Raw genomic sequence first — 27988 nt, forward strand, 5'->3', positions numbered from 1 at the left:
GAGATTGCATTGTGCCGGTCGACTTCTACATTGTCGAAACGAGAGACGCAACACATCCAGTGATTCTCGGATGGTCCTTTCTAGCAATTTCCGGAGCTATAATGGACTGGCCAAACTGGTGGATTTCGTTTGCTAATATCGACAAAGATGTCTTCACAGAAGCTGTCCCATACAACGGCAAAGCAGGAAAACGTTCTGCAACAGAAGAGTTTGAAGAAGAACTTTGGAGTGACGAAGAACCTGCTAGGCAAAGCAAGGAGATGTCGAAAATGACTTGTCTCAGGACAAGGCCTTCTTCATTGGACTAAGCCACGTCCAACACCAAAAGTCGAGCTAAACGACTTAAAACAGAAGCGCTTAATGGGAGGCAACCCATTTAGGTATTGTTTTCCTTAGGATTTTTCTTTCTTTTTCCATTGATCTTTTTCTTAGTTTTAGGTGTTTCTTATAAAACAAAAAAGCCAAAAAAATCAAAAAAAAATCGAAAAGACCAAAAAGAAGGATGGTCCCTGACTGCTCGGCTCAGCAGGAACCAAGGAGAAGCAGGAACAGGCCGCGATATAAGCCCCCGCGGTCGCAGATGTTCTGACCGCAGGAAATGCATGTTCCACCGCGGCCGCGTCTTTCTGACTGCGGCCGAGCACCACTTCACCGCGGTCGCGTGGCTCCTGACCGCGGCAAATGGTCGTTGAGACGAAACCCGAATCCAAACCACCCACTTCACCTCATTCCACCTCACCAATCCCCATTCCACCTCATTTATCACTTCCCACCACCTTCATCACCACATATCACCTTCCCAAACCTCTACGAATGGATCCGGTTCATCTCCATCAGCATCTCGGATCCAGGTAAGTTCTCTTTAGCCTTACCAATTCGATTATATATGCATTTTTCTCATCCAATCTCGACTTGTTTCACACTGAGGATAATGTGATTTAAGTCTGGGGGAGGATTTCATTCCTTTCTAACCACTTTTCTTTCATGAGTCTTGCATTATCTACACTTTTTGAATTTTCCTTAAAGTTTTTCAAAATTGGTTTTCAAAACAAAATACGTTTTAGAGGGAATGGTGAACATGAATCAATGATAGTTCATCTTTAGCTAGTACCCCACCTATGTTGATCCTGAATGGCTAGTTCATCTTTAGCTAGTACCCCACCTTAACCAATCCTCTTTCAAACCACAAGCACTCTTGTTTTCTATTGTCTTATATGCAGATAAGTGCAAAAACGTTGGAGAGAAAGAGGAACGACGCAATTTTCAGTCACCAAAGACAGAGACCTGCGATTTGCCGGAAAAGTTCCCGGAAGGATTCAACACAAGAGGAAGCTCAGTTTGCCTTAGAAAAATCTCAAATTTTGGTACAATCTTGTCCTATAGTCTCTCTCTCTCTTTAAAAGGAATTTTCTTTTCGTTAAAAAAAAAATCCGAAAATAAGAAAAGAAAGGAAACAAAAGCCTTAGAGAGTCTAGAGATGTCGAATTTTAAGTCCCAAGGCAACTGGAGTTCGATTTTATGGAGTTTTGGAGATCATTTTCTGATTCCCGGAAAGAATCTAAGTCTGAGGGAATAACTGTTCACAACAAAAGAGGAAGGATTATGCAACAACATTGGGCAAGAAGAAATGACTGAAAATTGTGGTCCTCAATAGGTCCTTATCTCTCTTGCGGTTTTGCATATTATCTTGCATCCTCCAGATTTATCAGGAAACCCGAAACACTTTAACTCCACCACTTAAACAACCTTTTAATGTCAAACGCCGTCTACCCTGGATGATATCTTTAATGAGAACTCACTATTGAACTTAATGAATGTAGAAAGCTAGTTGACTGGAATCAAGATTTAGATTGTTTAAGTTTTGCATGACGGAAAAAGTGGACTAGTATCTTTTGTGTATTGGTGAGAATTTTCGAGACTAAGTTGTGGATTGATGCACTATCTTTGGTCCTAGTTTAGGAGTTCATGTCTCTGAGATTTGTGCATTCCCTACTTTTTGTTTTCACTTAACCAGTTTAGACTTTTACTTCGTTTGATGACAAACAAAGGTTTAAGTCTGGGGGAGTTGATAACACCGGATTTTGACCACTTTTATGGATCGTTTTGAAATACTTTTTCTATGTTTTTAATTGCTTTTAAGTACTTTTATCATGTTTTTCTTGTATTTGTAGTTCCAAGACTCTTTTCAGGAAACTTAGGGAAAAGCTTAACAAAATGGATAAAATAGCAGATTTTTAGCTCATAGTCAAACCGTCAGAAGTTCACCCCCGATTGAAGGCCTTCTCACCGTCTGATCCAGCTCAAATTTGGAGATCTTAAAGATGAAAGTATCAGCTTTCCAGCACACTTTACAGCTTGGCAATCCAACGGTTCAATCAAAAGATACGCGAAGAGCAAGATGTCCCATAAACCAGCCAGCAAGCGTTTTCACCCGCAGCCAACAGGTCATTCCCCGCGGTCACAACCATCCTGACCGCGGCCAGCCATCCATTCCCCACGGTCACGCACTTCCCGACCGCGGCCAGCTAACTCCGAGTTTGAAGGCCCATTTTTGAAGCCCATATCATTTTCCCAGCCTCAATTCTGGAACCCTAGACACTAGAGAGTATTGGAGACTATAAATACATGTCATTTAGGTCGTTTTTAGGGAGAGAAGAAGAGAGACGAAATACTTTACAGAAATTTTACTTTAAGCTTTGTTTTTAGGTTTTAGGGAGAGAGAGAGATCTATCTCTTGAACCCTTATTCTTTCTTTTTCAAATTCGGTTTTTGTACTACTTTTTAATACTATGTTTTTGATTTCGTTTATCATGTCTGAGTAGTTTTATTGTTGGGTCTAAGGGATTTTCGATGGGGCTATATATGTTCGATGAGGATTCCATGAGCTTTTGAGCGGAATCTTAGAACTTTTTCTTCTGAATTCGTTTTTACTGCATGAGAGTATCGTCATGAACTACAATCTGATCCAGATGCTTGGTGACACGAAAGTGTTCATCCGGTGTCAGATCTAGTTTGGGAGAGCAAAACAAATATAGGAGTGGAAACCTACCTATGGGCGATTTGTGAATGCTGACGAGTCTTAAACATAATGCACCTCTTCTTTTCTAGGGCCAGAGTGGAAACCTACTGGTCAGAGTTAAGAGAGATAGTTGTCTATGATCACAACAGTGGCATATTCATACGTCCGTGACTCCAGTTCGAAAAGTTTAAACTAAGATCTTATCAAATTTACTCTCTAGCAATGTTTTGAATCGTTCATACCCCTGAGAAAACTTCCTGAACCCCAGCGCTTTCTTTCCTATAGATTTACACCGATTTTCTTTCAAGTTTTAGTCTAGTATTTTCATTCTCCCAATCGATTTTTATTAAAGCAATTAGATTTAACCGTTTTTCTCGTTTTTACTCGTTTTCGTTAAGTTTAGTTATTAGGTCATTTTAATTCCCGTATTTTCTCTTTAAGATTCGTTTTTACGTTTTAAACACACCACCAAAACCCTCACAAAACTCGCCTGGTTCTAGACTTCCTTACTTTATATTTCTTTCGAAGGCTTTTGCAGGAAAGATCCTCCTTCCCTGTGGATTCGATCCCTAAGTACTACAATCGATCAGCTGTGCACTTGCGGCTATTGATTTTATTTAGGGTAAAACTTGACACCCTCACCACACGACCACAATCAGTAAATAAATTAAATACACTTTTGATTTATATCCATATATATTTAAAACAAATATGTGAGCTCTATGTTTATCTATCTTTTACAAAAGAATATTTAGTTGAGCTTTCTATATTTGTAAAGTTTATTTATCTAATATCTTCTAAATAAAAATTTATTTATGTAATATTTTTTAAGTAAAGATTTATTTATGTAATATATTCTGTAATATCTTACGAATAAAGGTTCATTTATGTCAATGTCTACTCATATAGAGATATAAAATATGTTGCTTCCATATTAGATATTTGTGTTCCTCTTTATTAAGTTTTTCCTATGGATATATTTGAGTTATTATTCGTAAATATAGATTGACCTGAACTTTTTTATTGTCTTCCTTGAACCTAGAGTTCATCCCGCAAACTATAGGTGATTGATTCAAACTTTTGCAATCATATCTTCAAATGAATCTAACAGGTAATTATAAATAAATCATTAATACTTCTTTTTTTGTTCAACAAATTATTAAAATTTCTAATTTGCTTTATTGATATTCGTAAACTCTCTAATTTATTATTTTTATCTTTTTAGAAGGATCAAAACCATATAAATGAGTTTTTTTGTGTGTGTGTATATTTCATGTTTTAGTTTCTCCTTGGGTTCTATTATATATTTTTTTTATATTATTGTTTATGTTTATTTTCGTGGTAGCTTGTGTGGACATGCATTTTTAAGCAAAAAAAAAAGTAACCAGTTCGGATTAGTTTTGGTTTTATAGTTTACTAAAAATATGTAACATGAACAAAACAAGGTCTATTGTTTTATAATTTTCCCATTTTTTTTGCCCAAAGGCAATTATGTTGTTTCTGGAAAAAATATTTTATAGTTTTAATTTTTACCCAACACATTCTATAATCAGAAAAACATTAAATTACTCTCAAGACTAAATCTAGTAGGCATTAAAGCAATATTTTTGCTGGTAAGTCGATGATAGGGAATGTGATGTCTCATAACTTCAAAGAACAAAAGAAAAGCATGTGACAACGAGACTAGATTCGGTGTGACTATAATCTTTACACATCAAGTTCTTGTGTTGATATACAACAATCGTATTGAGAACAGAGTGCAAACCAATTGCAAATGACACCATCCAATTGGTGTTGAATTATACTATGGTTAATCCCTGACCCACTTCTTAGTTTCATCGTTTGTTTATGATCTCATCAATTTTTTTTAACCCCTGATGAGAGATTAAACCAGCTGAAGGAAGAAGAGTCACCAATACAGAGGAAAAAGAATGTTTGCTAGAGAAATATTCAGGTTGTAATTTTTATCATCCTTGTAATTTAATTTGTTTCAGCTTGTTGGAACTACACTTTTAGTGTTCCGGGCTTCATCAGTGTACATAATAAATTGATGATCCTGTGACACCAGAATCTAAGAAACATAGATGACTGAAATTCTTGTGAATTGAAGAATGACAAACTCAGACGTTGCATTTCTGATATGTTTCGATGTGTACAAAGTAATTTTTGTGTCGTATAACTCCGTTGCTTAAAAAATAGAACAGTCCATTCTTTGATTGCTTCTCTAAAACCCAAATCTTAGAAGATAAAGCTTATATTGTATCTTCGAAGAAGAGTTGAAGAATGAGATGAAATCTCGAATAGGTTTCTATGTTAAAAATTTTGTTATGTGTTTCTGAAGTTTACTGGTTTACTTGAACACGAGCCAACAGAGATTGAACACTCATACATTGAATTCGATACTACTAAAACGGGTCTGAACCCCTGACTGAAATGCGTGAAGAAAACACGGAAGCGAAAACAATGGATGAAACAAGAAAAGATAATTGGGTGGCAAAGAAATGTGTGATGATTGATATGAAAAAGTGGAAAAAAGAGATGACAATGGCTTGAAGGTAACAAAGAGAACAAAAGAGAGAAGGAGAAGTTGAAGAGATAAGGCTAAAGCCATATTGTAGAATTTATCATTAATTTAAAGATAAAAAGAAAAAGAAAAAGAAAAAGAAAAAGAAGAGAAAACCTAAGGAGATCTAAGTTATAAATATAGAGAGGGAGGGATGGGAATTCATATTATATAAAATTATGTTTTACAATTTTAAACCTCTCGGGGGTCCGTGTAAGATGCGGGCAAGACACCTAGTTTGTTTGGAAGTTTAGATCAAGAGAACAACAAGAAGTTTAAAGGGTAAGATTTTTATTACATCTTGGGTTCCTTGTGTTTGTTTATTAGCTAGATATCTAAGGAGACAAATATTGGTTTTGTGTAGTTGTCATTTATGATATTCGTTTAAATAAATACTAAATACTTAAAATATACTTATAGGCTAGGTTCATGAAAATTTGTACGAGATTTGGAAAGGAATCGAAAACGTGTTGGAAACATATTTTAAAAAATTATATATATGAATCTACGCCAACTCTCTCCATAATTCCGCCACGTCAGCACGTGAAAGGAGGCCACGTGTCCACCTTTTGATGTATATTTAAAAACACTTCCCCGTTGGTCTTAATTCGTGTACAACACCTTCTAAATTATCAAAACTTTTAAGATGACAAGCTGGGTTTCTGAAATCCACATTTAAAACACAGCCCATTAATAATCCACAAAAGACATTTACAATTGGACCACAATTTTAATAAAAACATTCGTCGGGTACGGTATACCCATCTTTTCTCAAGCAATGATAATTGCTACCACTACGTCTGCCTCGCTTGTTCAGATTCTTAACGCCTGTAATTAATCCCCACTCTTTCCAGTAATCAATCACTTTGCCGACTGGACTTCCTTATCTCGAAATGCCTACAAAATCATTCTCACCTGTTGATCTATGCCAAATTTGTGCACTTTCATCACCTCAAAAATTTCTTCATTCTCCCATATTTTGTGCTTCACGATTGTGAAATTGAGATGATTCGTCGCAAACTCGTGATTAAGCGACTTGCTCAGGCGAATCGCCGGCCAGCTAGCTTTGCGAAGATGCGTTCTCGGTTGGTAAAGAATGCTCGCCAGCTCTGTACTCTTTCCGACGCCGAGGTCGCGGTCATCGTCTTCTCCAAGTCTGGCAAGCTCTTCCAGTTCGCCAGCACCAGGTATTCATAATTACTCTTTCTCATTTTTCAATTTCCATGCGTTGCGTTGATCTGTGCATCCTTAAGCCGGCTTTCCACTTAGTTGTATTAGTAGTCCACGTCTCTTAATTTATCTCACCTGAGAGGAATAATGAATCCCCGAATAAGCGTCTCTACTCTCACCTCCCTTCTGCTCTCCATGTAATTTCACAATTGTCGTGCAGCATGACCCAAATGCTTATGAGATACCAGAATTACCAGCTCTCTTCACAAGCCCCTCTCATTACTTCTAAAGCAGAGGTCAGCCACTCTTCGGCCATGTTGAAATCGTATTGTTTTTTTATTTTCATTCATGTATACTGTTTTTATGGTTACTCCTCACTCATTAGAGAATAGAGTAATTGCGCCATTTAGTTGGTGGCAACTTCCATATTTTGTTATTTCTTTTACGGTTTATATTTCGGATGTGAACAAATTCATAGGAACCGTTTGTGAAACTATGTAAGCCGTATCTTATGTGTATTACATCTATAGAACACACATGTATCTTTAGCTTTCAAACTGAATAAAAGCACTGAATATACCTCGTCGTTTTTTAGACGTCTGTACGTAACTCTAGGCTGAAAACTTGATACGTAATATATCATCTTCAACTCTCAATTGTTCGATCTAGATATTCACACTACCTCTACACTGGTTTGTTTAATATTTCTCCCATATAACAGATTCAGTTGTGATTATTGATTTCCCTTACCATTTGATATATATGGTTCAGGAAGATTGTGCAAGGACTTCCCTTTCAAACGACGGGCTTACAAAGCTTCAAGAGAGCCAGTTGTATGGGTCCGAACCCCCACTTTGTTATAACATAAATTCCCTTTAAGCACCAGCCAAATTTGTGATTATATGGATTTGTCTTTCTCTGTTCTGCAGACACATGCATGGTAAGGAGTTCAATATTCTAAGCATGAAAGATCTGCAGCACCTTGAGCAGCAACTAAATGCACCATTGACATCTGTACGAGAGGGAAAGGTACTTAGTCTCTGCATTTACATCTTCAATTTGTAAACGTTTATTTACGCACTTCATTTCCTTCTTCATAGCACCGTCCAACATTTTGATTCTGGTGGCCACTTACCTTGACTAACTTAGGTACACAAACTTATAATTGGTTACACACACCAGCTCTCTCCTGGTTTATGGTTTTCCCCTTCTCATTGTTTTCATTTCATCTTTGCTGATGTGATGATGTGCATATTTGTAAATAGTTGTGTATTAAATAACTTATCATTATTTGAATATGTTTTCAACGACACAAGTGGTGACTTTATTTTAAACTCATGATTAGTGGCAGAAAGATTTTATATACATGGTTTATTTTTTTGTCCCACATTACTGCAGCTTCAAAGCGTGCACTTATGTGTCGGGCTTCCATTGTCCTCAGCTTCAAACTTGCTCAACGTGAAAGAAACTCTAGGTATCCCTGATTTTGTAAACAATTTATAACCGGTCGACACATATGATATTCAGCTCCCAAACTCATGTCGATTGATTGAGCACAAATACGCAGGCAAATCTGATTTTTCAGGATACTTAGCAGTTGCAGAGTGTGTAAAGAAGAAGGGGCTCCAGCTAAATGTTTCATTGTATTTCCACGATGACCCAGAACTCTGTTTGCCATCTGCTGTTGACGCTGCCGCCGTACCTGATCCACGGACTATAACGGAGGTTTACAGAGGTTTCTGCAAGAGCTTCAACTGCGCGTTGTCTGATTACATGTGCAACACAATCACGGTAATCATATTAGTCTTTCTCTTTGTATTTACACTCTCAACCTGATTTTGCTTGTTATGGCTCCCGATTTTCCCCGTATTGTTTTCCAGGAAATGACATTGTGTTTCAGACCACCTGCCCATGAAAGATTTCCTCCCGGAGCTCACATTTACCACAAGGTCAAATCTGTGCTAAGCACTAAGTATTAACGTTTATGTTAAGCATATAGTGTTCTTTAATACAAAGACTTCCCCTGTAATTTGGAATCATATTCTGTGATTTACAGGTTGGATCCCCATCCGCTTTGCTAATTCTTTTGGGTTCGCCCCCATCGGGAGACACTCAGGTTTTTCTGAAAACAAAAGTTCATATATTCCATCATTGTCATCTGTTCCCGTATTCATCCACCTTTGAAAAAACACCTACTCGTTTTGTACGTAATTGAGCATGCATACTTTTAAACATACCATTCCTCATTATGATTGTGATTTATATATTGATAGTACATAAACTCCTTACAAGCATATATTACATCCTCTGCTCTTTTTCTCTCTCACACAGAGAGCTTAGCAATTACAATTTTTGGTATTTAAATATATGCTTCGCAGACATATAACTATGATATAGTGCTAACTACGAATACTTTGCTTGTCTATATATGTGTGTGATCTTTGCTTCTTAAGTCCTCTACCATTTACTCTGTTGCTATTGTATATATATATATATCCAGGTTCCTTCTCCTTGTTGTGTCAGAGAAGCCATGTTGAGGTACCCTTCCAATTTGGTCAGTCCAAGAATTTCGACTTTTGCATTATGGATTCATCGAAACAAAGCTTTTGGAGAAATACTCGAGAAGACATCCTACGAATACCCAATAAAGTTTTACTGGGATAAAGAAAGTCATGCTTGGATTGAAAAAGAAGAGAGGATTTCAATAGCAAGAGGAGACACCAGCTATGCTACAGATGTACTTGACACAATTGCTGAATACTATGGTGCAATGGCAGAAGCTACTTCATGGGCTTCACCTAAACAACTACAGGCATTGGGTCTGACTGTTCTCTCATGTATTGGAAATTACGTAAATGGTATATGAGAAGGCCGTGAAAGCAATGAATACTATGACTACTGAACTTCATCAACATCTTTATTCTATATTCTACCTTACTTTTGTTTTCTTGGTACCTTATTTTCAGTCTGGCTATTCCTTTCGTAAATCCTCTTTTTAATAACAACCAGTGGTCTTTAGTCACACTATAATGTCTGAACGCTTAAACTTGCTGTTTCCTCTTCCATTTTCATCAAATTTATGTTATTTTCCCTCCTTCTCTAAGTAAATTATACAAGTTTATTTAGGAACTTTATACCCCTGCATACATAACACTCACTACAAAATCTTGAATAAAGTTATAAAAATATTAAGAAATCTCTTAAAAAGTCCTTAGTAACAACCAATAGCATCAACTGTTAGAGCACCTTCATTTCCTTTCTCCAAGCGATGTAGGAAACGCACACGATCCCTCTTCCATTTTCATCAAAAAAATGTTATTTTCCCAACTTCTCTAACTATATTACACAAATTTTTCCCCTAACTTATACTCCTCAAAACATAACACTATATAACTCAGTGAGTATGTAAATCTTTAATTCTTATCTGGTAATTTTCCTAATTTATTTTTAAAAACACAATTGGTGTTTTACCAAAAAAAATCCCAAATTTGTGTAACTAAAAGTCGACGTCACAAATAAAATTGAACTCCTACTCCACCCAATAATTAGCTACGTGTAAGACTAAATTAGTTAATTTTATTCACATAACAACAAGTGAAAGAACCAATATCTTTTTGATCCAATATAAACATTCTGTAATTACTTAACCTCCAATAGAAAACAAGTTTTTCATGAATAGATTGTCGGCGATCATTTACTTTACGTTTTGTAAAACATGCCTTCACTGTCATTATCCTATATTTGGCAAATTGTCATTACACCCACCAAAGTATAAGACTACGGCATGCCATCAACAAATGAGTAAACATTACCAGAATTTCATAGCCATACATATAACAACGACAAGCAAAATATGTTACCCAGTTACTAATAATATGACATACGATGAATACTAATTAAAATTAGAATACTGTGATCTGATATTTTTCAAAATAGTTAATAAAAAATATGAAATATTGGTTCCCAACTTATTGTTTGATTTCCACTAAAAAACTATATGGGTTATAAGAACATACCAATGACCAAATGATCATTTAATGGAAACTGAAGCCATTTCAATTTTCGTCTTTCTAATTATACCTTCCACTAATAAAAATACTCGAATATGTATTTGTACAATTATTAGTGGCTGATGAGATGAGGGAACACTGCTAATGCACTTTAATCTTCCTCCGCCCATCAAAACCGAAATTCTCACATCTCTTCCACCAATAATTACCTTATTAACTCATATTTAACCACCAATTAAACGAAAAACGTTACAAATTGATCAACTCTACTATTCCCACACAAAACAGACGTTAGTTACTACTAATTACACATATATTCAATACTTTAACAGTCATATATGACCTCTTCAATTCTGACTCACGCATACGTTCACCTCGAAAGAAAGACTCCTACACTTCCCACACAAATTTCCTTTATAATACCTTTAACACACCTATTAAATACTACAACAAATCCACAAAACTATAAATACTAAATACTCTGCCCATCTCCTTCACAATGTTTTAAACCCCAGCAAAAACAATCACTCACTAAATTACTCATTCCATATCAAAACAAAAAGACAATGGATTTTTCACTTCAAACCATTGGTCCTTATGTTGTCTTTGAAGATCTGTGTCTTGGTCTGAAAGCACAACATGTTGTTGGCCGCATGCTGAAATTCTGGACGGTTCGTAATGAAACCAATCATGAAGATTTCAAAGGAATCTCTTTTCTCCTGCTTGATGAATCGGTATTTACTATACTATTCCTATTAAATATTTTGTTTCCTTAAGCCTAACATATGTAATCAACCATTTTACTTTTTCCACAGAACACAACTATCCATTGCTTCATCTCCGAGGAACTTGTGGGACAATATTATGCTGATTTAAGGGAGGGGATAATTTTCCAAATTCACAATTTTGAAGTGCAAGGCTGCACTAAACACCACAAAGTGACAGACTATCCATTAGTCATCAATTTCACCGAGAACACCAGTTTGGTGGATGTCAGCAACACATGGCTGAGTATAGCCAAGTACAAATTTAGGATTAAAGGCTACGACCATCTACTTGCGTTGGCAAACACAAACCTTGCTCTCCCTGGTATATTTCTCAAAAAAAAATTTATTTTTACAATTAATTATTTTAAATTTATGGCAAACTTTCTATTTTGGATTTTTGAAACACATTGCAAATTTTTTGAAACCTATAACGATACATTTTAGATTTTAAACACAAAAAAATAATCACAAAAGTTTTGGTGTTGTAAACTAATTTACCTTTTTCCTATTTTTTAATACAAAAAAAAATTTGAACTCCTTAGATGTTGTTGGCGAAATCACAACAGTTGAAGGAACCAATCTTCATAACCCAACTTCTACAGATCGGGTTCTCATTCGCTTGAACCTCTTACCGTTAGTCACTACCCTTACTATTTAGGAATTTCAAGGATATAGAAACAAAATACTATTTGCTTACAACTAATCATTCCACTGTCTTTGCACAGAAATGTTACAATTTCTCTGTCATTGTGGGGTGATACAGCTTCACGATTTCGGGGTTTACTAAATACACCTAGCGAGGTTAAATCTGTTGCTGTGGTTACATCGCTCAACCCGTCCCTCCTTGAAGGTATGACTACTTTCATTTATAAATCTGTTTAATTCACTTCAAACATCTGAAATCAATTTGTTCACTCATTTTATTATACAGGAATGCTTTACTTGGATTCCACTATGTCCACCCAATTCTTTTTTGACAAAAACATCAAACCAATATCTGATTTCTCAAAGCGGTGCCTTATTGTCTTCTATTATCAATTACTTTAATAAAAATATATAAGAAATAATACAATGTTTTCTTTTTCAGTTTTGGGATCCAAGGAAGCCAAGGTTTTACTATTTACGACATAGCTACTAATGTTCACAAGCTAGAAAGTGTGACAATTGCAGACCTCACTGAATTCATTGCGCAGGCATATTTTCAGGTCTACTCTACGCCTCATCTTCATGTCTGTTAGTTTGTTTAATTAATTAATACAAAACTGCTTAAAATTATTTACAGAGAATCAAGGACGCTGACTTCATCTGCCAAGCTACAGTTGTAGATGTTTTATCAACATATGGGTGGAACCACATGTCATGCAGAAATTGTCTTGGCACCTTACAAGCTGATGACAACAGTCTTCTTTGTGCTCAATGTCATGAAGATGATTATTACAGAGATGAGAGGTATATATTAAAGGAAAATACCATTAAAACTTATTTTAGTCCCAACTAATAATCTTCATGTCTAAATATAACTCAGGTTTTATGTACCATTGGCTGTACTAGACGGGGGAGATATAGCCACTTTTTTGATGCCAAACGATGCGTTCATTGATCTTCTCTGTCCAAATGCATATGACCTTTTATGCAAGAAGGTTAATTAATATTTTCTTAATATTTAAAACCTACTCATATTTATTAATATTGGTTATTCTGATATACATAATATACAGGTCAAAGAAGAAATATTCCCAGATTTGAGTGACTACCTTGAAGACATCATAGGAAATTCATTAATTTTCCAGGTCAAGGTAACCGCTTAAAACTATGCCGTCACAAACCGCAGCTTCACAGTAGCAAAGATCAGAAACCAAACCAATATTGGTCAGGTCAATTTAGCCATACATTTTCTGAAATGCATTTCATTTGTTTTTATGGTAAAAATCTACCACCTTCAATAACACGTGTTATTCTTCAAAATTGTAGCCTACTTTTACAGCGGGCAATGCAGAGAATGATAACACCATGCAGTCTTTAAATCACAATGCCAACATTGCAAGTACCTCATCATTTATCATTCCGGAAGTGGGGAACAAAAATACTAAAAGCCACCGTATCTAACCAAAGGCGCCCTACACCATCTGTAGTTGCATGAAAAATTCCCATCAGCGAGGATACTACATGCCCATTCTGAAATTCTTATGTTTCCATTTTAGCATATCTTAAGTTATCCCATTATCATTTCGGTCCTCTTTTATCTATGTCTTGTTATGAAACTCTAATGTATCAGATTTCATATATATGATATATTCTATGCCCACAAAAGCCAATTCTGAGGAAACAAAAAAACAAAATAATACAATTATCTAGCTTCAATCATTATGTGATTCTCTGTACTACACACACGACCCTTTTTTCCCTAGATTGCCACCTCAACTGAGAAAACCCAGTGATCAGACACCTTAAAAACTTTAATCATATAAGGAAAACAACACATATGGAAATCGTTTTTCAAGCATTACCCAGGGGTCTCTGGATGTTTTGAGAAAAATTAGTGTTTGCTGATGATAGTTTTGTCCAATTTCACGTACACATCCATATTAGTTGCTATTTCTTTCCGGAAAAAAACATTTCGTCTAATTTACGAACAAATGACTGTCACAATTCTGATACTATACTTATCCGGAAAAGAACAAACTCAAAACACTCGCTCAATATCATACCTGAGTTGGAGACTGTATACTACTTCCTCATTTCATATCAATTTATCACAACCGCATTATTAATTTTTAATTTCAGATTATCATTTGTAACCCAAATAACAACTAATAACTCTTTATACAATTAAACTATTGAGTCTCATAATAGCTAAGCTATAAGTACCTACACAATTGTAAACATAGGTACAATTTTAAGTAAACATTTCACTATACTTGATCCGGCCTGGATTTTTTCGGCTAACTCCATCAACAAGGTTTTGGTAGGGGAAAATTATAGACAATTAAATTCATATTATAATTCCTGGTAATTAAAGGATGAACTGCAACTGAGAAAAAGAAGTTGAAGGGTGCATTTCCAAGTTTACTATAGTTTAGGTATATTAATGACAAATCCCTATGTTTTGGCGTCGATTGAACATTTTGGGATTGATTCGGCTTTATTAAGCAAGTTCAAGAAAGAGTCAAAATTATTATTAAGAAGGAAATAATAATAGTAACCGCCGTAAGGGAAATCTAAAAAACGCCAAAATATATAACCCAATGTCATTTCCCTTTATTCCAACACTATGGTGCCTCATTACTCTTAAGTTAAAGAAAACACACGTATCCTTAATTCCTAAAACATCTCCTCTTTGAATTTGGGGCCTTCTTTGGTAATTTCTTGGTGAATTTCAAACACCCCTCTGACCTGATACCATCATGTATTTAATTTAAATTTAATGTGATTTAAAACAATTATAATCATTTAATATGTGAAATTATTATTCACTTGTAATGAGAAATCAGCGGTTTAGAACTCTATATCTTCTCTGCATGTGAATATAAATGGACTGCATTGGGTAACAGCCATATTAATGCCTAAAACGAAACCCAATTACTATATAGAATATGGTTAGTCCCCGATATTAAATGACCTCGACCCATTTCTAATGACAACTCACCCTATAAAAGCGGTGGCCAAACTCGTCCAAAAAACACCAACCACCATACAATTTTTAATACAAGTTATAACAATAATATTACAGCTACAATGAAAAAATCAAACCAACCTACACCCTCGCTTTCCTACCTCCCTCAAGACATTCTCTCCAAAATTCTAGGCTTAGCTGGTCAGACATCACGTGTTGATGTTAAAAATGCCATGCTAACATGCAAGGTACTTGGAAAATCAGCTGATGATGTTCAGGTCCTAGCAACATTGGAGCTCAATGATATTGTAAAAACACCATTGCTGGCTATAGGCAATTATACAGATTTACTTGCTAAATGCTTACAGCATTCCAACCCATCAGCACACTACATTCAAGGATTGTTAGAGTATTTTTACTTCGGCAATCCTCTTGAAGGCTTGAATCATTTGAAGGTGGCTGCAAAGCACAAAAGTCCAATCAAAGAGGCTGTTTATCTCTATGGCATAATCAACTTATGTACTGGGGAATATGAAGTAGGAAAAGAGTTTTTGGACAAGCTTGGGTGGAAGGAAGACAAATCAGTAGCAGACCTATGCTGGAAGAATATTAAAACTGGTGTTCATGGGATTGGAATCATAAGGAAGCCAGAATATGCACACTCACTATGGGCAATGATGCCTCCATATGTTTGCAACTTAAATGACATGGAAAATACTTGCGAGAAGTGCTATTATTACAAACAAATGATCAAATTTGTTTACACAATTTAGGAAGAGTATGAAATGTAATTTCAAAATATTAGTTTTCCATATCTTATTTTGGAATTACCCTATTACGTTGTTAAACACCCCTCCATTTCACCATTTGTTTTACTAAATATCTATTTGTGTTTAATATATCTGAAATTTCTATTTCAAGTTTCAAATATGTCCTTACAAATTTACCCAGCTAACATAACAGGCCAACAAAACAAACACTCAAACCACGCTTTCTAATCAGTACGGATTTACTGATAATTATCGTACAAGACTCACAATTAGTCCTTGCTTTTAAATTCATATTTACACCGGTTTAGAAAAAATGATTACCAAAACACCAGCCTTCTGTTTGTAATTATTATAGAAGTGGTGCCCATTGTGTAATAAGAAAAACTATAATTGAACTGTAATTACATGTGATTCACCATTCAAAATACACAACGAGTCCCCTATTCCCTCCGAGAAGTAGAGCCAAATTTAAATTAATTAGACAAAAAAAATTTTAAAAAAAAACCTCGAAAGGGCCCAAAAAATTAGATAAAAAAGGATCAGATACACTCTTGTAAAAACCACAAAAACAATTACGGTACAAAATACCATGAATCCATAATAGTATATTGTCATTACGACACTTATGTACCTTATGTTTTCTAGAAGATACAGTGTTCTTACCGTAAATTCCTTTTTCACAAAATAATGACCAAAAATGACAAAGATTTTAGTTCAATATAGTAGAAAAATAAAATATAAAAACCTGCGTTTACACAAAACCGTTAATACAATACATCCTAACTAACATATTAATATAAACACACAATCATGCATAATAAATAGAGCAAAAGGGCCTACAAACCAAGAAAATATTAGATTTTTGGAAATATAAAATACATATATGCGGGAAGTAAAATGTCATTTAAATTCTACATCCTTTCCGATGGTCCAACTAAATGTGCACAAAAAACAACCGGTTCAGTTTTAAATTTCCTGCTGTGAGTAAACTCAGAAATACATAATCAATGACTACAAACACCCATGCATGTAATGTATATTTCCTGAAAACACTAACGTCACGTACTAATAATTTTAAATACATTATTATTGCAGGGAAGCTGAATAGACAGAAACAAGTTACGAGGTAGATATATTTTCTTCCATGATTAAACATCGTTTACAGAACATAAAGGCAATACTAAATTAAGGACATCAGATTTCACATTAACTTGTCATAACAAGCCTTCCCTTAAGGTATTAAAACATACGATCACCAGGAATGTAAGAAGGCCACAATACCTGAACAATATTAACTTAAAATTAGAGGGTTTAAGAAAAGGGAATGTCAGAAGTTGTTAACCGACCCCACTTTGTCACTAATTTAAACATTATTTTCAAGATTGATTCATCTTCTATCAGTAATAGTAACCGTTAGCAAAACGGTCTCACACACCCTTAAAATTATAAATACCGTCACTCCATCACCAAAACCCACCAAAAATACTGAGAGCTGAGAGTCAACAATAAACCACGTAATACAACTCCTCCTTTCACACCCCTTCATCTTTTTTCCCCCTTCTATATGCTGCACGGTTCATAGATTTATATAAATATCCACAAACTGTCCCACCTAATCTACTCTATAGAACTGCAGGTACATAAACAGTAAGACCAGAAATGGATGCCCGTGCTTCCTCTCCACCAGAACAACAACATGCTTCCACCACCCTTGCGAATCTCACAACCGGCACGAGTATGCGACATATCACAATCCGTCTTATGCGAATGTGGGAGGCCCGCAACTTCAAAAAAAATGGGGAATTGATGAGTCTGGACATGCTTCTTCTTGATTGTGAGGTAATCATAACAACTAAAACTGGTCAATAACAGCTTTCACATTTTAGATATTGACAAAACTGACAACGACCACAACAAATGTAGGACTCCCTTATCCAAGCCTCAATCCACCATCGTCGAATACCTCAATTCAAAAACCACCTTCATGTTGGGAAAATTTACAAAATCACCAACTTTGAAGTCATACCCGCATATGACCGCTACAAGGTGACGGACAATAAGAACTCCATAAGATTCACTGACAGTACTGAAGTAACGATTGAGGAAAACATAATAAGGCCCATCAAACAGGAGTTCTTCAGAATGTCCACATATGCTGAGTACATGGCACTAGCAAATACCAACATGCAATTAAGGGGTACCCTGAAAATTTTAAGTGATCATCGTTATAATATAACATGTATTACGATTACGATTCTTCCAATATAATATTAACTATGTGCCGACTGGAAAAGTTACTTACAACCCTGTTTTCCATACTTGTATGCAGATGTTGTTGGCCAGATACTAAGCATTCAAGGGCCAAATCTAGAAGACCCAAACTCTAGCCAAAAAATTGTGCTGCTTCTTTTGCTGAGCGAGTAAGTTTTTCAATCAGAAATATTACGATTATAGCCACCTTATTTATGAACAACATATAACGTTCACAACAACGTAACACAACATTTAACATTGAAAAGAATAGATATTACTGTACCCAATTAAATTAAAAAGCAGACACATTAACATAAAGAAATCTTATGAATTAAAAACACGTTTTCCCAACTACAATAATTTGTAAACTAAATCATTTGCTACACAGATATTGTCACAAATATAACAAAAAATATGTAATAATATAATCTTCTTAAATTGTTTTACAGACGTACTACTGTGCGACTAACAATTTGGGATGGCCAAGCAGCTGATTTCCGATCACAGTATCTATCATGTGGCCGACAAAGTGTTGTGCTTGTTTGCACATGTATGAACCCCAAACTTTTTGCAGGTAAAACGCTCACAAACCCAACACCCTGATATTGTTATACTGATTCATAACTAACTTTACTAAATTTAAAACTAGGCACAATGTACTTGAATAGCACGGGAGCATCAAAATTCTACTTTCAAACAGATCTAAAAGTGGTGAGGCAATTTATGGAAAAGTAAGTTTATTGAAAATCCAATCTCATTCTACATATTACTCTATTACGTAGGTTATTAATGTAATTATTTTAAAATATGTAAACAAAACAACTTGTCATGCAAGGATGGGCATTACTGATCACACAATCCCACCGTCTCTAGAAGACCACCGGCAACAGGAAGCAAACATGGAAAGATTGTCAATCAAAACATTATTAGAGTACACAAGGTCTACGGTGAGAAAAGTAAGCACTTTTTTCCCCTGTTGAACAAAGTTGAGAGGTGTAATTGAGGCATCAAGTTCTAAAGGAATTGCACCAAATTTGACTTAACAATTATAGGAAAAGGAGGTTTTATGTAAAGCTAAGGTCATTTCCATTTGTTCACGCAATGGTTGGTTCTACATATCTTGTGCAAAATGCTCTAAAAAATTGGTTCGTGGTGATACATCTTTCTCATGTTCCACATGCCACACCACAAATGCAGTTGGAGTGATGAAGTAAGAAATCATTTATATTGAGCATAATTAGATATTCAAAATTTTTTAAGTACAGTTTACTATTAATTGAATTCGTCATGGAATTTTCCAGATTCAGAGTGGAGGTAGTGGTTGAGGATTCCACAGGAGGTACAAACTTTGTTATTTTTGATAGAGCCGCTAAGAAATTAACAACAGAAATGCTGAAGAAGTCAGTTTACTCATGGTGAAGTTTTCAAATATTGTTACACAATCTCTCAAACACAGCCAACACAATATTTAAGAATATATATTATTAATTCAAAATTATTGAACAGGGCACAAATGAAGAAGACGGCAACAACCATGCGGAAATACCACACTGTATTACAGATATTGTAGGAAAGGCGATGGAATTTCAGATCAAAATCACGAATTACAACTTCACTACGTCATATCAAACATTTACCGTCACTAGAGTTCTACGTGAAGATGCAGAGATAGCTCATGAGGTTAAAAAAAATTATTTTTGAAACTAAATAAACAGGTAGATGAAATTTAAAAAACCGGAAATGATTTCAGGATTCAGAAGATGTGATCTTAGAAGAAAGTGGGGACCAAGGTCCGTTGAAGATAAAACATGGTATACAATTTACTGGGACAATGGATACAGCAAAGACAGATGGAATTTGTGGTGGCCAGATCCTGAACTGTTTACCTGAGTGCAAGAAAGAGGTATTTTTCACCGTTATTATTTCAATGTATCATTCAAAATATGTGCCCACAACACTAAATACACTTAAATATATTAGGCACCCCAAGGAATAGCAAGGACAAGCATGACGGTTAAGAACGAGGAATCAAAAAGTTTGGAAACAGAGCTTAAGCCAGCTATTGCGGCATCTCCAAAGACCAAAAAACGACGATCCAACTAAGTCAAAAGAAATGTAGACATTGTTACGACGACAGAGTTTATTTTAAATTTTAGAGCCCAAGGGCAGACGATTTGGTTACCATGAATCAGATTTGCAGCACCTATTAGTTTCAACAGTTGCTTATCTAAGCTATGCCTTGTCTCAAATATGTACCTACTATGAAAGGTTTTATATAAATGTCAGTACGCCATTTAAAAAAAACGCATAACAAGCAGAGAACACTATTATGTTTTCTAAATTTGAAAAATACAATGTTTATTCAATGATGTGAAAACAACATTTTAGTATATGTACGAAGCCTTTTTGGACCACATTTAATTATAATGCTACGATTATTCTTTATGGAAATAAGTATACCTAAATTAATTGATAGTTTAGAATTTAAAATTGGATCCATCTCTAAAAAATAGGGTTTTATCTGTACACAAAATTAATTTTATTGGTGTTCTATGAAATTAATTCAATGCTCAGTATTTTAAACAGTTAACAATAATATAAGCCATCAGTGAATATATGCATATGTTACAATACTAATCTTTATATTATATCAGTCTATGTATTTACAAACGTCAAGTCGTCATCTTCACCTCTAACAAAGTTAAATTCATGAAGCTTCTTAAGTTTTTCGTAATGATTAATGACTCACAAAGTGCTGCATATATATTCGCGAGGGACGAACAAACACATGCTATATTAGAATGATATGTTACCCAGTTACTAATAATATGACATAGGATGAATACTCATTAAAATTAGAATACCGTGATCTGATATTTTTCTAAATGATTTAAAAAAATTTTAAAAATATTAGTTGCCAACTTATTGTTTGATTTCAAAAAAACTATATGGGTTATAATAACATACCAATGACCAAATGATCATTTAATGGAAACTGAAGCCATTTTCAATTTTCGTCTTTCCAATTAAACCTTCCCCTAATTTAAATATTCGAATATGTATTTGTACAATTATTAGTGGCTGATGAGATGAGGGAACACTGCTAATGCACTTTAATCTTCCTCTGCCCATCAAAACCGAAATTCTCACATCTCCTCCACCAATAATTACCTTATTAACTTTTATTAACTCCTATTTAACCACCAATGAAACCAAAAACGTTACAAATTGATCTACTCTACTATTCCCATACAAAACTGACGTTAGTAACTACTAATTACACATATAATAAATACGTTAACAGTCATATATGACCTCTTCTAAACAAGCAAGAGTAAAAAATGAAAGAAAAACGAGATTTCTAAACGTCGTATGCCCAAGACGTTTTAAGCGAAACCCTTGCCGGTCAACGACCACACTGACGGTTGCATACTTGTACAACGGCCAATGACATTAAATAAAACGTACTTGTACGCGGTAAAATAAAAGACCCAAACAGAATCATACCGTGCCCGGTTTATTACCGCTGAATAGGTCAGAATTGAATGATTTAGAAACAAGGTCACCTAAGAGGCAATTAAACTGAAACCATGTTATCGGCGAAGAAATAAAGACAGCTCTAAATGATACAAACGTATGTTAGAAAGTAACTGTCATAGTTAATAAATGGTATAAACAATCCTCACTTTAAAACCCCCCAATCCTAACTACCCACTGGAAAACCTCAAGCAGAATTTTAAAGCCTCCGTTTGGAGAGGATTTGTAAAGAAATAAAAAAGAGCATAAGTGAGAACAATATTTGGGTCAGACATACAATTGCAAGCATACTCCAGAAAGCGAGATATAAGGAAGGGGGCAATACATCGGAAAATTGGGTAATTTTATCACAACTCTTATATTCTTACATATGGTGTATAATATAATAAGAAAACTTATTTAAAAATAAATAAACATGAGTACTACACAACAAACAGGATTAACGAGATGCACTTCCAAAGGGTCTTACCAAATAAATAAGGTATCATTGGCGAGAAAACCACCAGCTGACAATCATACCTTATCAAGTAACTATGCCCACATCATATTATCATTAATTAAATTTTAATTGATATTTCTGTATGACTGTATGCGTAATACTTCAAACAAGGCAAACCAAAACATGTTAAGTACCCGATTGATATCTTTGATGTATCATGTTAGGCTAATGAAATGTAGACCATGAGGAAGGGAAAAAAAGCTTTCTAAGAACAAAAAATTCAATCTTAATGAATGAAATATTACTAGGGAATGTTTAAATTTGTAGGACGGTTACATATTATACAAGGGTTTTAAAATAACACTACAAATTTGTATACATGAAGGGTGATGGATACACGCAAACGAGAGTTGGACGAATCTTCCAAAAAGGATACAAGAGACAACAGAGCAAAAAGACGGCAGATAATAAACACTAACCGCGAATGTAAAAGTAAGTCTGCTTACCAGGGACTGCTTCGTAAATTAAATGCTGCGCAAAAACTGTCTTCATTGATTTATGAAAGGGAAAAAGTACATAATAGTAACCAATATAACATCATAGAACTATATACAACTACATTTATCTACTCAAAACATATACCTACATCACATTACATATCTTAATACAAAGAGGCCATAAAAATGTAATTAAAATATAAAGATATATAGCTGGAGAGAAGGCAAAATTTTAGTCATGAACTTATTTAACAAATTAAAATAAAAATAATACAAACAAAGGTGTAATACAAGAGACGTAACGTCTACATGACACAATTACTATATCCCAAAACGAAAACGTTTAACACCTGTAGCTTTCATATGCATAATTGTCCTCATAAATAATACAATATTTAACAAACATTGCTACCCAAAACAAATACCGCAAAAAATGCTAACAATATCAAACACAATCATATAGGAAACTCCATCATAATTGGGACGTCATCGAAATCTGGATGTCCCTCAACTAAGCCAGAAGGCCCAGGACACAAAGGTTTGAATTACAACTTCAGAAATATGCAGATATTATTAATAAAGAAACTTAAAAACAGGCCTAACTTATTTTGCAGATGTTTGCGCAGAAGCAAGGAGAAGGAGAAGCGTTATTCTTAAGGAGAAAAAAAACAGGTGTCAGGAAAAAGGTAACAAATTACTAAATTTAAAAAAACTACAAATAATAAATTACTAGAAGACCATAACATGATCATTTTAATCATAACATCCTCTTCGTACTTATATTCTCCACCTCCAATAAATGCTAATAGCCCCGACACCAAAATCAAAACATATTGCTGGTCCATCAAAAAAGAAACCAATGACAAACAAAGGCCGCCGTAAGTCAACACTTCCCCCCTCCGATATACATATATATATCTATATATATAAAATCTCGTAGAAATTAACTCACAACTATGTATAAAAATAGCCATACAAAGGCAAAATAGGAATAAACCTAATAAACTACAAGAATGCTTCAATTGTGGAGCTTTGGTATGGGAAGCAGAAAGCAACGAGAGATCAACTTCGGGACAACCACTATTTACAATATGCTGTCAAAAGGGAAGAGTTCTTCTGCCAAGAATAAGACCAACACCAATGGAGTTACAAGATCTGCTGCCAACCCCTCACTTCAAAGAAAATATCAGGGTTTACAATTCCATCTTGGCGTTTACATCAATTGGGGCGAAGATTGATCAGTCGGTTATGAATGGTTACGGGCCATTTACCTTCCGGATTCACGGCCAAAATCACCATCGCATAGGCCCACTCCTCCCAAAAGAGGGACAAGCCCCAAAATTCAACCAACTCTACATCTATGATACAGCCAACGAAATTCAGAACCGGATAAGCACTATGTCAAGAAAAAAGGAGTCTGAAAAACTGGATGCAAAGATAGTTGGTGACCTTATTTCAATGCTGGATGCAAATAATCAACTAACAAAGGAGTTTAGAAAAGCTAGGGATAAATATGAAGCTGGCGAAATAGAAGAGCTGTCAATACGGCTTATTGGGCAAAAAGAGAAGGGTAGACAATATGATCTTCCCACAGGCGATGAAATTGCAGGGCCCATTGTAGGCAATTTTGAATCTTCCACAGGTCACAGAGATGTCTTAGTACAATCAAAAACGGATGGTTTACAGAGGATAAACACTCTCCACCAACATTATATGGCCCTCCAGTACCCATTGCTTTTCCCATATGGAGAAAGTGGCTTCCACTTGAATATTCCATACAAACCAACAAATGGGCCTAAAATTAAGAGAGAAAATGTTACTATTCGAGAGTACTATTCATACCAAATCCAGAGTAGGTTGTCTGAAGGGAAAACCCTTATCCTAGGCGGGAGGCTACTGCACCAATTTATCGTAGACGCATACACCGCTGTTGAAAAAGAGCGACTGAGGTTCAATAGAAACAACCAAAAAAAATTAAGAGCCGATCTCTACAACAACGTCCGCGATGCAGTAGGAAGAGGAGATACAGATTCTAAAACATTGGGAAAACGAATCATACTACCTGCATCATTTACAGGAGGACCACGGTACATGCTCGAGAATTACCACGACGCAATGGCAATTTGCCGAACTTATGGTAATCCACACCTATTCATTACCATAACAGCAAATCCGGCATGGCCAGAAATAGAAGAGCATCTCCAACAGTGTGGAAATGGATCATGTAATGATAGACCAGACGTTGCTTCACGTGTGTTCAAAATGAAACTTAATGAAATGATGAGCGATTTCAAGAAAGGGCTTTTCTTTGGAGACTTCCGTGCAGGTATTATGTACTAAAATACAATAAATTATATTAAAAAATCTTCAATTTAAATTATAATTAATTATTGCCAACTAAATTAAATAACAAAAAAATAAATAAACAGGTGTATACACAATCGAGTTTCAGAAAAGAGGCCTTCCACATGCCCACATCCTCTTGTGGTTGCAAAACTCAATCCAAAATCCCTCACCTGATGTTATTGACAAGATAATATCAGCAGAACTACCAGATAAAGAAAGAGATGCAGAAGGATATGAGTTAGTAAAAAAACACATGATGCATGGTCCATGTGGACTAGATAGACCACAGTCTCCATGCATGGAAAATGGGATTTGCAGCAAAAAATATCCACGACCTTATGCCCAAAACACATCCTGCGACAAAAATGGGTACATAATTTACAGACGCCAAGAAGACCCACTGAACACCGTTCAAAAAAGTGATACCACTCTTGACAATAGGTATGTCATTCCGCATAACTTGGATTTGATGAAAAAATACAGAGCACACATAAATGTGGAATGGTGTTGTACTTCTAAAGCTATTAAATACCTTTTTAAGTACATAACGAAAGGCGTTGACAAAGCAACAATTATTATCGAGAAAAAAGGAGCACCTCAGCAAGTAGGAAACACAACTGAAAAAGAAGTCGAGGTAGATGAGATAAAGAACTACCAGGAATGCCGATATCTATCAGCACATGAGGCTTCATGGCGGATCTTTGGTTTTGAAATCCACGAACAAAGACCAGCTGTTCAAAAGCTAATAATACATTTAGAAGGGCAACAGAATGTAGTCTTTGATGAAAGTGATTCTCCAGAAAATATTGAAGCAAGGATGGCAGGAAGAGGCACAATGTTCACAGAATGGATGGAAGCCAATAAACACTATAAGGAAGCACAAGATATTACATACGTCCAGTTTCCGATCATGTTTGTCTGGAACACATCAAACAAGATATGGACACTAAGGGAAAGAGGAACAACAATAGGGAGAATTGTGAACATCCACCCATCAGCAGGAGATCTGTACTATTTAAGGCTGATTCTAAACCATGTCAAAGGGAAAACAAGCTTCGCGGACATTCGTACAGTTGGCGACAAAACATACTCAACATTTATGGAAGCATGTAATGCGATGGGTCTGTTAGATGGAGATAAAGAATGGCACGAAGCTATAGATGAGGCATCGGGTTGGGCAAGTGCGTGGCAATTGAGAGAATTGTTTGTAACAATACTGGTCTACTGTCAAGTGAGTTCGCCAGGAAAGTTGTGGCAAAATTTCTGGCAGGTTTTATCCGAGGATATTACATATAAACAGCGCAAAAAAATGAATTTCTACCAATGGAACTTAACAGAAAAGGAGATTCAGCAATACACACTGGTGGAGCTTCAGAGACTCTTAATTCAAAGTAACAAATCACTTGATGATTTTCCGGATATGCCAAAACCCGAGAAAAACATAATGAGCGAGTTATCAAACTCCTTGCTTGACGAAGAGAGGAAGTACAACATCAAAGAAGAACTTGTTACGCACAGCACCCTCTTAGATTCACTAAACTCAGACCAACAAGCAATTTACACCGCAGTTATGGATTCCATCGATAACTCTAGAGGGAAACTATTCTTTCTATATGGGCCAGGAGGAACAGGGAAGACACATGTTTACAGAACTATAATCGCCAAGCTACGATCAACAGAACAAATTGTCCTCCCCGTAGCATCTTCAGGAATTGCTGCGACACTATTACCAGGTGGTAGAACAGCGCACTCTCGGTTTAAGATCCCAATAGATTTACACGAGGAGTCAATGTGTGACATAAAACCAAGAACAATGCTGGCAGAGCTTATTGAGCGTACAAAGCTTATCATTTGGGATGAAGCTCCTATGGCACACCGACACACATTTGAGGCAGTAGATCGAACACTAAGAGACATCATGGGCATGAAAAACCCAGAAGCTGCTGATAAAGAGTTTGGGGGAATCACAGTATTGTTAGGTGGTGATTTCAGACAAATTTTACCAGTAATCCCTCAAGGCAATAGACAGGATACTGTATCAGCATCTATTAATCGGTCATATCTATGGGAAAAACGTAATGTGTATGTCCTTAGCAAGAACATGCGTCTAAACGCTGAGGAGAAATTGTTTTCAAAGTGGATTTTGGAAGTGGGAGATGGAGCAGCCAAAAAAATAACAACATCTGATTCCAAAAATTCAGATACAAATGACATAGAAGTGGCAAAAGATCTACTATTACCTTCAACCCAAAATCCAGAAGAAGAGATTTTCAAAACCACATACACAAATTTCAATGCTTCTTTCAACAATCACGAATATCTAAGAGGCAGAGCAATTCTAACCCCAAGAAATGAAACCGTTGATGAGATCAACGAATTTATTCTGTCAAAGCTAGAAGGCAACATGAAAAAATATCTGAGCTCCGACAGCATAGCAAGTGAGGATACAAATGTAGAAGATAAGAACACATTCTACACACCAGAGTATCTAAATAGTCTTAAATGCTCAGGATTACCTAATCATCGGCTGCAACTGAAGCTCAATGCACCAATTATTCTGATGCGGAATATTAACCAAAAAGAAGGCTTATGCAATGGAACAAGGTTGTTGATAACACGGTTAGGGGAGAGAGTGATAGAAGCAGAGATACTCACAGGGACAAATATTGGGAAAAGAATCCTTATACCAAGAATTGTCATGACTACAGCCGACACCAAATGTCCTTACAAAATGAGAAGACGACAATTCCCAGTCCGAGTTTGTTATTGTATGACAATTAACAAGAGTCAGGGACAAAGCCTGGACAAAGTTGGTCTGTATCTACCTAAACCAGTTTTTAGTCACGGACAATTATATGTCGCTCTCTCAAGAGTTACATCCATGGAAGGACTCAAAATCTACAATGCAAAAAAAGAACAACCAGGAAGCAAAGGAATCACAAACATTGTTTACAAGGAGATATTCAATAATATTCATGCATAAGCAAAAGGTATATATTGGGTT

The 27988-nt window shown here is 35.6% G+C and overlaps 3 protein-coding genes across 3 annotated transcripts; all 3 read left to right on the top strand.

Annotated features, from left to right (window-relative positions):
- Positions 1-6663: 6663 nt before the first annotated feature.
- Positions 6664-9673, top strand: LOC112084653. The gene is made up of 4 exons (XM_024153928.1): positions 6664-6769; positions 7524-7585; positions 7682-7781; positions 9253-9673. The coding sequence occupies exons 3-4, from the start codon at positions 7686-7688 to the stop codon at positions 9616-9618; spliced, it is 462 nt and encodes a 153-aa protein (XP_024009696.1). The 5' UTR covers positions 6664-6769; positions 7524-7585; positions 7682-7685; the 3' UTR covers positions 9619-9673.
- Positions 9674-15264: 5591 nt separating this feature from the next.
- Positions 15265-15915, top strand: LOC18013878 (F-box protein At2g35280). Its single transcript, XM_006418487.2, has one exon. The coding sequence runs from the start codon at positions 15265-15267 to the stop codon at positions 15913-15915; it is 651 nt and encodes a 216-aa protein (XP_006418550.2).
- A 7863-nt stretch (positions 15916-23778) lies between these two features.
- Positions 23779-27967, top strand: LOC112084383. The gene is made up of 2 exons (XM_024153508.1): positions 23779-24964; positions 25068-27967. The coding sequence occupies exons 1-2, from the start codon at positions 23779-23781 to the stop codon at positions 27965-27967; spliced, it is 4086 nt and encodes a 1361-aa protein (XP_024009276.1).
- The last annotated feature ends 21 nt before the right edge of the window (positions 27968-27988 follow it).

This window comes from Eutrema salsugineum, unplaced genomic scaffold (assembly GCF_000478725.1).
Source record: "Eutrema salsugineum unplaced genomic scaffold, Eutsalg1_0 scaffold_4, whole genome shotgun sequence".
Taxonomy (NCBI): Eukaryota; Viridiplantae; Streptophyta; class Magnoliopsida; order Brassicales; family Brassicaceae; genus Eutrema; species Eutrema salsugineum.